The following is a 15,053-nucleotide window of genomic DNA, read 5'->3' as shown; positions in this document are numbered from 1 at the left end:
ATTTTATTTTGATTTTAGACAAAGATGCAAATAGAAATAATACACTTACACTTTTTCTCAGTTGGTATCCTGTTGAAACAACTGCATTCTGTTTCATGACTTAATTTCCATAACTGAAAACCTGACTTTTATTGCACTTATAATACTTTCAACATATTGCATTTTGCCATCTTGGGAAAACAATTCCAAATGGTGTGGAAAGACAGAGAAACCGGAAAATCTAATTTTGAGGAGTAATGCTTGGATCCCCAACATAGTAATAATCTTACCTGCCCAAACACTTTCAAAACATATGAAGGACACACCAATTAATTCATCTATAAATACTTCCAAATTTTATTTCTGACATAGCAAATGTTCATGTGCACTTGCCACTATTTTCGTTCATTATTGCCTACAGCGAAATTACACCTAGTTAAAATAGCCACTCAATTAACTATCACCTCAATCATTTTACCTGGCTCACAGTGTTTCTCATCTTCTCCATATTTACAGTCTTCATGGCCATCACATTTCCATTTTGCTGATATACACTGACCATTGGAACACTGGAACTGATCTTTGGAACAACTTGTTTCACAATTTCTCTGTCAAAAATCACACAATACAGTCAACATTGAAGTTTTAGACAAATATCTACAAGGCCAAAAGACAGCTAGAAGCCTTATGAATAGAGACCTAGAAGTATAGAAACCATGACTGCCACAAGAAACTCAGATGGTCACTTAAGTCCATGGTCATATAGCAAAACTGTAACAATTTTCTATTTTCATTGGTCTTTGTGAGTCATAATAAAAGAGAAAAATAAGAAAATATAGATCATATCATTTGCTCTGAGGGGATCATTTTCCAACAGACAGGGGGTAATGTAATTTTAATAATTATAGGTGACAATGAAGACAAGGGGGGATATAAAGGGTTAAAAAATTATTTCTAAGCAAGTACATTCAGTTAATTGGGGATGGAGTGGCAGGATGAATGTGAAACAAAGAACCTGAAGGTAAATCTATTTTGTGTCAGCAAAACTTCCCCATATGTCTTTCTTTCCCCTTTTCCTCATGCCTTTTTTCCTCAGTACCTGTCCCTTCACAGTTGCTGTTTATAATCTTTCACCTCTCTTCCAACATTTGCTGCTAAAGAACTATGAAATGAACTGTCACAATTGTCACTTCTGCTAGCTTGCATACAGATTTTACTTGGAAGTCAAACAAGACAGTAGATACATCTTAGGGGAGCTTTCAATTCTTCATATGAGATCAATAAAAGGGATCCACTAGAAATTTACCTTCCCTGTGTCTGACCAGCCTGGTTGGTACAGGATGCTCCAGTGAAATGTCTTGCTGGGATGACATTTTTCTGTTGTTAAGTACTTTCTATTCTTGCCAAAATGTACTTGTCTGTTCCTTTCACAAAATGTGTAGCCCTCACAGCTTATGAAACTCTCAGTAAGTGAAGCATGCTGAACTATTACTCCCTGCTTCTTCCCAGTGTCATCCCCATGTAAAGAAAGAGAGTTTACTTTCTAAATTCCTGTAATTTTCTCTTTCCTAGTGGTAGTTTAATTAGACTGCCTGCAATATAATTTATTTTCTTCTTTCTGCCTTTCTTCTTCCCTTCTTTTCTCAAGTATTGAGGATTTGCCAGTCAACAGAGTTTCTTAAATAAGAATCCAAAGAAGGGCAGCCTGGGTGGCTCAGCAGTTTAGAACCGCCTTCAGCCCAGGGTGTGATCCTGGAGACTTGGGATAGAGTCCCAAGTCGGGCTCACTGCATGGAGCCTGCTTCTCCCTCTGCCTGTGTCTCTGCTTCTCTCTCTCTCTCTCTCTCTCTCTCTCTCTCTCTCTCTCTCATTAATAAATAAATAAAATCTTAAAAAAAAGGAAAAAAATAAGAATCCAAAGAAAACTAAGATTTATTCCCTATATTTCATGAACTCATAGACTAAGGAAAGACCAGCACCTGGACCAATAATGCATTACTTGTGAAAAGAAATTAATATAATTTTAAACATATGGTTTCTCAAGGCTTTTAGGAAAGACTTCATAGAGGAAGTTCAAACAGAAATGGAATTATCTAAGGAAAGGCTTTCCATGTGTAAGGGTAAGTAGAAATGTACTATATCTGAGGTGTAAGCTATGTTGTGATAAATGTACAAGACATTGGAGAAACAATCCATGAACTGATCATGAGAAAGGGATTTCATACATTTTATCCACCACCTTACCTGCCATGTTCAGTATTATAGCTGGGACATAGTAAGCATTCAATAAAAACTGCCAATGGAATGAATGAGTGAATGAATCAATGAATGAAATAGCAAATGTAGAACACACGGAATATAAATTAAAATTTCATGTACTTCAGTTCCAGTAGAATAGGGATCATGTCTGTAAGTTTAGTGATCATGTGTGTCTGTGAACCAAATATCTAATACTGTGGCATGATTTAAATAACTGCTCAGTATGTATTTGTAGAACTAATGAGTGATTGTCTCAGAGCAAAGCAATTCAAATAAAATAGCTCAATGGATGGCACCGGTGATCAGTACTGTCAGCAACATAGAAGATTGTACTTCTCGATATTTTTTCTATGAGAAGGTTTCAATCTAAAATAAATTACAATTGATGATTGTGTATGTATGTCTATATTTGTAGGTTATTTATTTTAGACTCTTAAAAGCATACAGAAAGTATAATGAATCCCATGTGCCCATCATGCTTGTTTTAATGATCAATACTTTGCATGTTTCATGTACCCTCCTCCAACACATTTATATATAGTCCAGATTATTTAACACAGCAACAATAGTATTGGAACATTGACAATATCACAAAATTTGCAAAAATTCCTTAGTATAAAGTTATTCCCAATCAATATTCAAAGTGTTTTCATTTTTAAAACTATATCAAGATATTATTTGGTAAAATAAGGATCTAAAGGAAGTTTACACTTTGAATTTGGCTTGAGTCTCCTTAAATAACTATTTCCCATTCTCCTATTTTTTTGTCTTAACGTCTACTTGAAGACACTAGGTCATTTGTTCTTTTGAATGCCTCACATTCTAAATTTGGCTGATTAAATCCTAAAAAAGGATACCTTTGTAACATCTAAAGTGACTAACGAGCTTTTCATTTTTAAAAAGCATTACTATAAACACATATATTTTTATACATTTATTGTATTTCAATCCATTACATTTTTTTTCTTTTTTTCTGATATCCAAATTGTCCCTTTGATTAGTAGAAACTCCTTCAATTAGCTCCTATGTATTCTGGACACTATACTAAGAGCCTTGTTCTGGCTTCACAAGATGTTAGTGGCTCATTTTGTCAATTTCCTTTTTCAAATCTAGAAATGGACATTTTTCACAGGAGTTCTGTTTCTTTTAATTGGAAATGGTATTTAGAAACCACTATGTCAATGTTAGAGATAGCCTATAATGCTGAGATGTCATCAGTTTTAGAATTTTTCAGTGACAGAGCTAAGAATTATATATTTTTAGAAAAAGAAAAATAAATCTCTTATTGATACTTAGGAGTTTAATATTACAGAATTTTTATTTACTTTTTTTGTTCCCACATTTGTATCTCTTTTCTTTTACTTAAATATTATGAGTTATGAATAGTATGAAAATAACTAAACATCTAACCTATTCTACTCTCGATATATACGAGTTTCAAATTAGCAAAACCAATATTACTAACAAGTGTATGAACAATATTATTAACAAGTTTAAGATTCATTTGCATTTCTCTTTGTCCTTACAATGCATTATACTTGATGCAGAGACCAAATACTGTATTTTAAAGTCACTTTAAATAATTCTTCTGTGCCACTAATGTGATACACAATTATACTGATCCAGGCTTCTTTTTTTAAAGATCTTATTTATTTATTCATGAGATACACAGAGAGAGAGGCAGAGACACAGGCAGAGTGAGAAGCAGGCTCCATGCAGGGAGCCTGATGTGGGACTCCATCCCGGGACTCCAGGATCACACCCTAGGCTGAAGGCAAGCGCTAAATCATGAGCCACCCAGGTGTCCCTCTTTTTTTAAATCATTATTTCAGCTCAATATTAACAAGTTAATTATATTATCAGTTAACATCCTTACAAAACCTCACAATTTTATCTTTTATTCCCAAGATGAGAGTATCCTGTATGTAATTTGGTTTTCTAGCCATTTGTTCAGTTCATCTTTTTGCTTGTTTCTTAATACAACTTGTCATTCTAATCCTTAGAAGAGAAGAATCAACTGCCTGTAATGTTAGACACTTCATTACTCATAGACTATACTAGATGGCTGTAGATGTAAAGGAAGACCACCTTTAAGAAAGTTATTTTGATTCCCTGGGGGCAATATCATGAAAACGTCTGGGTAATGGAGTTCTATTCAGCCATCAAAGAACTACATCCATGAACTTAAGACATGAGAAAAATGATGTTAATAAGAATGTCTACTTTCACTTGAATAAGATTTTGAAAAGGAAATGTATGTTTGAGTCTAGATATATACCTTGGATATATACTGAATAACGTGGAAGATGAAATCATATGCCTTAAGCAGTATATCCCCACCTCTTGATGTTTCACAGATTACACAGGGCCAGTGAAACCTATTTTCTAAAGAGAAAAAAACCAAACTTTCATGGTATGGATGAGTTTATGTGAAAAAGAGGGAAACATTTAAGATAATTTTTGAATGAGTGGATACTAAGAAAATATGTAGCTGGGCAATATACTAATTTAACTCTCCTATGAATTTTCTTTAAATTCTGTTTTGACTTGTTTGTGAAAAGCCCCATGAATATAAGTGGTATTTTTCAACTTCTCGGTCAGCAGACTTTTGCAACCTCAAGGCTTAGGTTTCCTGGTCTTTAGGTGAGAAGTGAAATACATTTTTGTTCCCAAAATCTAGGCTCCTGAATGTGACTGGGGACATTTCCAACATAGTATGAGAATGGAAAATTGATCAATCTTAATAATACCGAAGACTGGGAAAGAACCAGTCTGAGCGTGTCCTATAAATAGTAGAGACCTACAGTGTCTCCCAAAGATGCAGGAAATCAGTGGCTGATTAAAGAAGGTTGACACAGAAACCTCTAGATCAGCAGAGAAGATTTTTTCTAGGCAAACCTATGGTCAATGGGAGGACTTTCATGAGGGGAAGATCCATGTGTGTCAATCAGAGCAGCAGAGCTCTAGGAAGTCACTGTACCCTAGAAGGAGCCATGCTGGCCATGGAGAACCAGATCCCTTTTTCTTTTATATCTGACTAGGCTTGATTTCACCAGTGCTGTGTTCCTGATATTAACATAGAAAATCATTAATGGAGAAAATCATGAAATGTGACTGCTACTGGATTTATTTCTGATATTGGAAAGTAAAGGATTACAAGTCCTTTTAGATTTGATTGAGAAAAAAATATAACTGTGTAGCATATGCTTTTTTTCTAAAGCTTCACGGAATAATTAACAGCGGAGACACAAATACATAGATGCATAAATAATAAATTGCATGAAGTATTATGTGTTAACACAATCTAAGTTTATGGAATTATCCAGAGATGTTCTAAACTTTTTCACTTAAGCTGTGTGTACAAAGACCTTATTATAAATGGATTGTGATTCATCATCTAAGCAAAGCTGAACCTGTGGTTTCATGAAAATTGATGACCCACATCGAAGTCTATAAGACTGTATCTATTGAAGAAAGAGACTGGGGAGAAGAAACTGTTTAAAATGCATAAAAATATTAGTCCTGACTATAAATACTGCAGGAAAATTTATGAACAAATTCACAGATGGCAAAGGCATCAGCTATAGGGAATAGGGCTTCCAAACATCCTATTCCCAACCCAGCCATTCACCACTTGAGGTAAAACAGACTATAAAATTAACTGTCAATAGTAGTACAAGAGCTATTCCCTGTGCTGGATGTGTGCGGCACAGCACTTAGACATAATACTACTTATCTTATTGTGTCAGGAGTAAAGTGCATTTCAGAGCTGTCCATGTCACACTTACTGGATTGAATAATAATTATGAATGCGACTCTAAAGAACTTTCTTTCTTGTTTGGTTTTGAAAAGTTGCCTACCTCATCGGAGCCATCTGCACAGTCAAAATCTCCATCACACCAGAACCTTGAAGAAACGCAGTCCCCATTGGCACAGAGAAAATCTTTCAGTGTGCAGGTCTGTGGCTCTGGGGACAGAAAAATAGCACGGGTTTATTCTACTATATGCAACTGCATTCTAAATTTATATGACATATAGCATGAAGTAGCACTAAGGAAAAAGAGGTTAGCCAAGCAGAACCAATATATTGTTTAAAAAAAGTGTTTCATGAAGCATCTATGGGACATAATAATGTTTTTTCAAATTTATTTTAAAGTCATGAATAGAAAGTGGCGTTATAGAAACAAATGGAAAAAAGACCATAGTTTAGTAAAAAAAAAAAAATCAAAGTAAAATAAAAGACATAAAAATCTACATATTACATAATAAATAATCTTTTCCAATTGTTGGAATTCTGAGTCATTTTATGTATTTAGTTTAAGTAAATAAGATATCTTATGATGCTGTACCCATGGGGCCATTTATTAATTAAGTAGTAAGTCTAGCCTTTGACTCTTGACTTCTCTTTTGCATTTTAATGACTTTCTAATTCTTCAATTTTGTCTCCAGAAAATCTAGAGTTCACAAAACAAGAAGGGTACATGGGGAGATACCACTGAACATGACTGGATGGGTAAGAGTGGAAGGGACAGAAGGTGGCTCTGTTTTTAAAAGCTGCCTCTTTGTTGATGCAATCGTTTGCTTATGCCCCGTATAATTTACCTGCCATTTTAGATACTTTGCCAGTTATTGATTTAATTATGCTTCACCATCTTCCCCTAGGATTTAGGCCAAAGAGTATGACTTGCTACTTGGCTTAACTCTGATATTGAGTATGTTTTATCTGGACAATGAAATAGGATTTTAGGAATTTTTTTCTTTCCCACAGATAATCGATATGATTGCTAGAGATCATCTCTTGTTTAGTTTTTGTTCTCTAAATAGAACTGATATCTGACATGATGAAAAGCCCCTTTTTATTTTCTCTACTCATTAACTGTATTTACAGCTGGCTCACACACAATAACAGTCTTATCAAGGGAAGGAAGAATAACAGAAATTTAATTTAAGGAGTAGCCCTATGAAGCCTAATTTTCTGCATAAAGGTTGTGAATATTTCAGCCTGTGTTTGAATATTGCTTTACACAAACACCCGGTTTCTAGCTATAGGGTAACACCATGAATGCTTGGTATCATAAAGGCTCTTACATTTCTATATAAAGATCCCTCCTGAGACCACTGGAAGAACTATGGTAATATGTATTAGCATTTTGTTCTGCTCTGGGACTTACTTTCTTCAACAGCGTGAACTTCAGACTATGAATAAGACAAAATGCTATTCAGTGGAATGAGAAAAAGCCACTTAGCAGGAAGACCCCTCTCATTTCTCAACACTCCTTTATTTGGTGAGCAGGACAATAGCAGTTTCTTTTTTTGTCTTTGCATTATGTTTACATATACCACGTTTCAATATTAAAACATCTATATTAACACTATTATCACTATTTATAACAATAATAATCACTACCAGCTGGTGATTGCTTATTTGTTGTTAGGCACTAGGTGAAGTTAATGCTAAGTGCTTGAATTAACTCAACAATTAATTTTAAAAACTGTATAAGGTAGGTACTATTATAGGACCCTTTTGTCGGAGAGTAAATTGAGGCACAGAGAGGATAAGGAACTTTCTCCAAATACCCTGGAGGCATAAGAGCTACTATTGAACTTGAACTTACAGTCTGATACTAGGGCCTGTACTATTTACTGCGAGGCCATATCATTGCTCATAATACTACTGAGGAGATAATAAGTGTTCACATTTACAGAGATTACCAATAAAGCCCTGAGAAGCCAAGTTACTTGTCCAACGCACATGGATAGTAATATCTACTTCCCTTAAAAATAAAAGAGAACCCTTTTTCTCTCATCATTCCTCCGTACTGAAACTATTGCACCCTCTTGTTTGCAGACAAGCAGTTTTCTTCTTAGAGAAAAGAAATTACAGCAAAACTAATGAATTAATTAATTAAGAAGTGCTTTATTTAATAATGGAAAATAAGAATCGAAATGATTTTCATTAAAAAAATAGAGAATATTTTTTAAACACATTGTACTTCGATTTTTAAAAGTAATAGACATACTGAATTTTGTGGACTTGGAGGTATCTGAATAAGATTTTTTCCCTTTAATATTCTAACTTGCCTCTATCTTAATTAAACACAAGTGTGTTCATCATATGCCAAACAACATTGACTTCACAAACTTTGATACACTTTGCTATAGGGGAGGGTTGGATGTTGTTGATCTAAGATGATACCGTTATAAGGTTAGAAGTTATTTCAAAGCATTTGCCCAATAATTCCACAGAACACTTATTCTATAGAGACTTTTCTAACATTATTAATTATTCTGTTCTCATATGGGCTCAGAGGAACTGAGTGATTTGTTGGAAAAAGTTTTTTCAGTGCATATGAAATTCTGTGAGGCTCTATGATGCTTTTAAGAATGCCAGCAAAACCACTTCTGAATAATAATCATGAATTATTTATACATATACAAGTGTCATCAAGGAATGGGATAGCAAGTCTGTTTTTAACTCTCATCTATATGCCTCAGAATCTTCTGCTACTGGGTATCTCAAAAATAAACTCTCTCTTGAGGACAATTTAATTTGGTTATGAAAAAATGTCCTGAGGGATTATATTGTCTTACTGTTTCTTACCTTTGATCTTTTATGGATAAAGTAAAAGACCAATATTTAGATCTTGGCATGATAGTTAACATTTTTCTTTTTAAAGAGAACAACAAAATGATTATACCTGGAAGATAATGCATTTAAAAAGAAAATTTGAGTATGAAATTTTCCCCAGTATCTCCAAAATGTTTTTCTCACATTAACTTTCTCTGATGCTACCTATGTTCCCAGATCAAAAGTAGAAAGGGAAACCCCCGGATGAATAATTAACAGGGTTTTCCATAAATCTCATCTAAACGTACCAAATCAACAACAAAGAAGCTTTTACAGGGCATGTTTTGGAAGGCTGATCTGGATTCTATAATAATAATAAAGAACAGGGCATTGCATAGAAAAGTCACTTCCTTCGATAATAAAGGAGGTAAAATGTATAGACTCAGAACTGAAAAGAGCTTCAGAAGCCATCTTACACAAAATTGAAGAAACTAAGTTTAGAAAATAAAGTGACTTTCAAAGCCATAGAGTTAGTGGCAGAGCAGAAAGGTTTCCAGACTTCAAATTCTCTTCTGAGTATATTATCATAAACCCTTGATGATAAGTTCAAAAGTTATATAAATGTGGGTGTAAGCATCTGAGGAGAATTTTTAGAATACAATTAGTATAACTGACGTGCTATACAAATAATCTTCTGATATAAATTCAGTGTGAAAGTACTAGAAATTCAAATAAGGCCGACACAGCTTGTCTCTCTACAAAAACCTTAATCTGGTTGATCCAGTTATTTGGTGCTTTTAATTCTATTGGATTGGTAGTTACTTCTTAATAATGTAAAGATGTGAAATAATTTATTTTGCACATCAATTACTTAGGAGGCATACATGCCATATAAATTTGTTTCTGATAAAGGTGGTATAGATGCTGAGATTTGTCAGACATTTCCAAACCTTTGATACAGATGACAAAATAACTCCAATAGCAATAAAATTTTCTTGTTTTTAAGAGCCTAAATCATTGTTGGAGCAGAGTGTCCCTGCTGAACACTTAACAAGGGAAATCATCAGCAGATGATGAAGAAATGACAATGGACTAATTATCCCATATAAAGATAAAAAAGTAGAAAGCATAATAGATTTAAAACATCGCTGGCAGTTAATTGCTCCACTATGTTTCAAACTCTTCCCATATCTATGCCTGGAGTGTTTCCAACACAATTTAAAGAGTAAACTCATCAGATTCATAAACAAGTAAGTCCAAAAGTGATTTTAACAATACATTGCTAATATGATAAGTGTGTCAGGCCCTGTGCTAGACCCTGAGAAATAGCCCTACTCCCTACACTAGCTTCAGATATTAAACAGGAACTGAGATGCATGTGATAAAGACATGAGTGGTGCAGTGGAATGCAGGAGAGTGTTGGTTGATGCAATGTGGTCACATTAAAAAAAAAAGCTGCTAAAAAAAAGCTGCTATTATTTTTTTACTCTAAGGCTAATTTACTATCTCTGTCATTTTTCTCTACTTAATAATCACTAACAAGAATCCTCAAATGTGAACTAAAATGCATACCATTGACTAATGATATTTAGAAAATGTGGTAACAGTATAGTGTATTGTCATCATGTCTATCTACTAAAATTAAATTTATATATGTGATGTGATATATTATATATATAGTCATGATTACCATATATAAATAGTAATTTATATATATGTACTAATAGTTTTATTGTAAAATATACATGAAATTATAATAGTTTCAACAGATCGTGAGAAAATGGAAATATCTTGATAGCATTTTATGTGGGAGCAGATCTTTCCTAAAGCTGACTCCTCTATGACCAATCTCTTGGTGCCTCATATGGCTATACTGTATTTTTTCTCTCTCTTCATCAACTCAGCTTCTGTCTATGTAGAACCACTGGCATTTTCAATGTCTGAACTTTCTCATTCCTTCAGGCCTATTCAGATGGTATCTTTAAACACTGCCCAATTATCCAGATCTCGCAATTCTTCCTCTTACACATCCTTACCTGTTTACCATGTTACCAGTTCTGATACTGGTCCAATGTATGCCCTCTCCCTTCCATGTCACAATTATAATATGCTTCCTTCTTGTTCATTGTCATTTGTCCCCTGCAAATTACTCAATGTTGCTATCTTAGGGCACATACTTAGATTTAATGAGAACCAAAAGAGAACCACACATAACTTGGTATTTTACACTGCAATGCTTGATATTGCAGCCACTCTCTTGGTTTTTCTTAAGGGTTCTGTGGCTGTTGTGATTTATCACTAAGGTTCCCCAGTGATGAGTGAAAGGCAGTGTTCCTGCTCCTTGTGTTCTTGCATGAAAGGAAGACTTTTAGGAGATGCCAGCAAAATCATACTCAACCACATAGGAAACCCCAGCAGATTAAGACACAGGTTATCTCCACCTTTCATCCTTCTTCCCCTTATTCTCTAGTTACAGCAGTAACTTAACTTCTTCACAATTTCAGCCTCCACTTGAATAAAAGGTTTTCAAAGATGTAAGTTTCCAATGTGGCCTTCTCACTTCTCCCCCTCTCCTGCTCTCAACATCATTCAGCCATTAGGTATTTCCTCTCGGTATCCTACTGATAACTAACACTAAATGTATCTATCTGTATATTTTAGCTCTGAAATAAAGGTGAATTAAACAGAACGGATATGCAATTGCTTCTTTTTTGTATTTGCTCTTTTCCTCCTGCCACTCTTACCTTATTAGGTCTTTCTCTTAATCACTGGATAGTATCTGAAAACCCCTTCTATAAAGTTTTTAAATTTTAAAGCTATTGATTAAAAGAATCTGGAACCTTCTAAAGACTCTTTGCAATATTTTTCACCTTCCTAAAGCATAAGATCAGTTGAGAAACCTAGATATGAAGGAGTAATAAAAGGTCCCCAAATCAGAGTATTCCATAATCGTAATGATCCAGATATTTCATACATAATATACCTGATTCTTAAACATCAGTCAGATTAAGTTTAAAAAGCTATTTTCAAAAAGTTGATATTTTGCAAACTCAGTGTCCAAGTGGTTTGTTAAGCCTGTGATTCTACTAATTACATACTTTCATATAACATCTTCCTATGCTTTAATGTAACAATTCTATTTCATCTCCTGTGTCTTGGGAAACCAATGTTCTTAGTCCAATGGATGAGTACACACTATTGTTATTATTAAATACTTTCTGGAAGTAGCAGAATATAAATATTTAATAAATGGAATTTGATTAATATCTTATTTTAAAACATGACTATATTGCTTTCTTTGTTTAAACAGCACTGTGAGAAAGTGCTGGTAAGAAATATATTCAGAAATTAATGCTAGAATATAAGGTTGCTGTCACAATTTTACATACTGCCATACTTTTTAGAAAATAAAATTGTTGGACAATTATTGTCTTTTAAATTTATTACATAAAAATGCAGGAGGCAGATGATGATAATAGTGTTATTCTATTTTCAGAGAAAAGCATCCTGAATACATATGGTGTTCACCACTCCAGGGAGAATAAATGATATTTCGCTGAAAGATGCTCATGGGTAAATTTGTAGTGTAAAAGGATTTGAGACGGAAATGAAATGAATACCATCCGCTAAAGAATGATATGTTTTGTACTGTCTCCACATTATTCAGCTTTTTGTATGAACTTGCATCAAGGGCTCACTTCATTGCATACTAATGGGTTGCATTAAACCTCATGATACTTTCATACCAATTCTGATAACTGTAAGAAAATAACTCCCAGTATGAGCATTTCAATAATTCTACCATTTGAGATTCAGGTCAATTTAGTCCGAATATTCTTGTCCAAATGTGAATACATGTATAAAAATGTGAGCCGTAGGACAGATAGGTTCAAATTCATACCTTAACTGAACTAAAAATTGCTATCCTGCTTATTGAATATGCTGTCAAGCTCACAATGTTCTCAAGCGAGAGTTACTTACTACAGTTTTCTTCATCTGAATTATCACTGCAGTCATTCTGGCTATCACACCGCCAGTGATCTGGAATACAGTTGTTGTTTCTACATTGGAATTCGTGAGGTCCACAAGTCTTTTTATCTGTAATAGAAAGAGCCAGAGTTTGTGCTGTTGACTTCCATGAAGACATCCCTCATAAAACCCTCACTGCCAGGCCTAATCCAGGGCATATGACATCTCCACAGACCTTAATTCAGTTACTAACTGAGCAGCATCTCTAGGAAAAGCTGAAGGCAAATGTTAAATAAAATTCACCCTACTGCCTTGTTTTATGTTGTTATCAGTCATGCTTTCATCACTAGCGAATTACAAAGCAAGTGGTTGGCCCACTCACATAAAGTCAACACAAATCAATCAAAAAAAAAAATAAAAACTATGAAGAACTACATTCTCTTTAGGATACTGCCTTCCTAAGTCACCTTCTACTTCTTCTATAAGGCAACAAAAATAGTTATTAGCCAGATCCTGAGATGGTCAGCTTGCCTTTCTCCCTGAGTTTTTTACTCATAACCTACCTATCAACTGATCTAATTTCATAGAGTATAATAGAGCCTAAAATGTACAGGCCTTGAAAATTAATAAAGTGCCATCTCACTTGAACTTTTAAACAATTCCACTGAGCACAAGGACAGGTATTAACTGGCTATTCATTTTACAAATGACAAAAGATAGAATTTAGAAGCTTGATGAATTTTTACTACCATTAAATGGCACAGTCAATATTTGTGTGTGTGTTTACTCTTGCCTTAGTGCTCTTTACAACAAATCTGCATCCAAAGCTCAACCAGAATCAGAATGCATGCAATAGGAATTTAATTAAAGTTTAGGTTATATATTTTTTAATTTCCATAAGAGCAATAGCTAACTGTATATGGGCTAAAGCAATGCATCTTAAACTTCAATGCACGTATACATATAAATTATTTGGAAATTTTCTAAAAGAGAGACTGCAATTGAGTAGATCTGGATTTATAAGAAGCTCTCTAGGGATAACATTGTTCTTAGGTTTATGAAATATAGTGAGCAGAAGGGGTCTGAAACATAAAGATGGGATAAATTCAATAACATCACAATAATAAAATTATAAATATCAACGTACAACTTAGGACACATTCCCCTTTCATATACTTAGATCGATTCCTTATTCTCAGCTGTATTAGAGATGCACAGTGAGTTTAATAACTCAGACTAGTAAAATAAATTAAGGGAGAAGGTAAGCTATATGTTGCTAGTTGCTACTCTTTCCTTTAAAAGATAGATTAGATAATAGATAGATAGATAGATAGATAGATAGATAGATAGATAGATAGATAGAAAATATATATTTTTACGTATGTCTATATATAAAGAGCCTGCATTTCCCTTCCTCTTTCTCTCCCTTTCTTCTTTGTAGCCTACCTGCCTGCTAATGATTACTCACGCCCTATCTTGTGTCACTGTGTTGAGTGCTGTATTTTGTGATATATTCTTTTTGCCTTTGTTATACCTACATTTAGATTTTAAAGTTGGATTAACATCCACAGAAGTTCTAACATAGCATTTTGCACATTTCACTCAATAAATGTGTTAGGATGATTGGAATTTATATAATGCCCATTGAAAATATGGGGTTTGGTATTGGACTATGTAGACAGTTTCATTTTGACAGTTAAAACAAACTTATCTGAAACCACTACTCTATGTTTGTTTCAAATTACCTGTATTTCTATGTGTTGCTTGCATCATTTTAAAATATTGTTTCAAATTTTTAGAATATGAGAAAGTAAAAAAGTTCAAACTGGATCAGAAAAATTGACTATAGGACTTAGTATTACAACATTAGCCCCAAGTAAATTCCCATGGCTACAAAAGGTTCACAATTGGTACTGAGTATCGATACAGTAACTGTTTTTGAGGGTTTTTCCCCCTAAATCCTATTTGTACTTTTTTTCTATGCTTAAATATTTGTATCATATTTTGTGTTTGAAAGAGATCTGCATTCATTTCTAAACAAAGACAAGTTACAGTTCATTGTGAAGATTTCCATTTGGGGCATGCAGAAAGAGTAACACTGAAAGGTTAATTGCCTTATGCAAGGTCATTAAAATGTTGTGTTTCCAAATCAGTTAACTTTTGATCCATGACATTAGTTATAAAAATTACAAATACAAACTATACAACCCATGTAGACTTTGTTCTGTACTTAAAGTCTCTCCTGAGGAGATTAATGTAAGTATAAATATAAATATAA

General features: G+C 33.9%; 1 protein-coding gene across 1 annotated transcript in view; it reads right to left on the bottom strand.

Annotated features, from left to right (window-relative positions):
* Window positions 1-12,953, bottom strand: part of LOC112912708 (low-density lipoprotein receptor-related protein 1B-like) — a 142,400-nt gene extending 129,447 nt beyond the window's left edge. Inside the window, exons 1-3 of the mRNA XM_072745171.1 lie at window positions 12,788-12,953; window positions 6,099-6,205; window positions 458-587 (exon numbers count right to left, since the gene is read on the bottom strand). Coding sequence (XP_072601272.1) covers window positions 458-587; window positions 6,099-6,205; window positions 12,788-12,953 — 403 coding nt within the window. The remainder of the gene's footprint in view (window positions 1-457; window positions 588-6,098; window positions 6,206-12,787) is intronic.
* Between the last annotated feature and the right edge of the window lie 2,100 nt (window positions 12,954-15,053).

This window comes from Vulpes vulpes, unplaced genomic scaffold (assembly GCF_048418805.1).
Source record: "Vulpes vulpes isolate BD-2025 unplaced genomic scaffold, VulVul3 Bu000000699, whole genome shotgun sequence".
NCBI lineage: Eukaryota > Metazoa > Chordata > Mammalia > Carnivora > Canidae > Vulpes > Vulpes vulpes.
The sequence above is the reverse complement of the archived record's forward strand: the minus strand, read 5'-3'. Positions and strand labels throughout refer to the sequence as shown.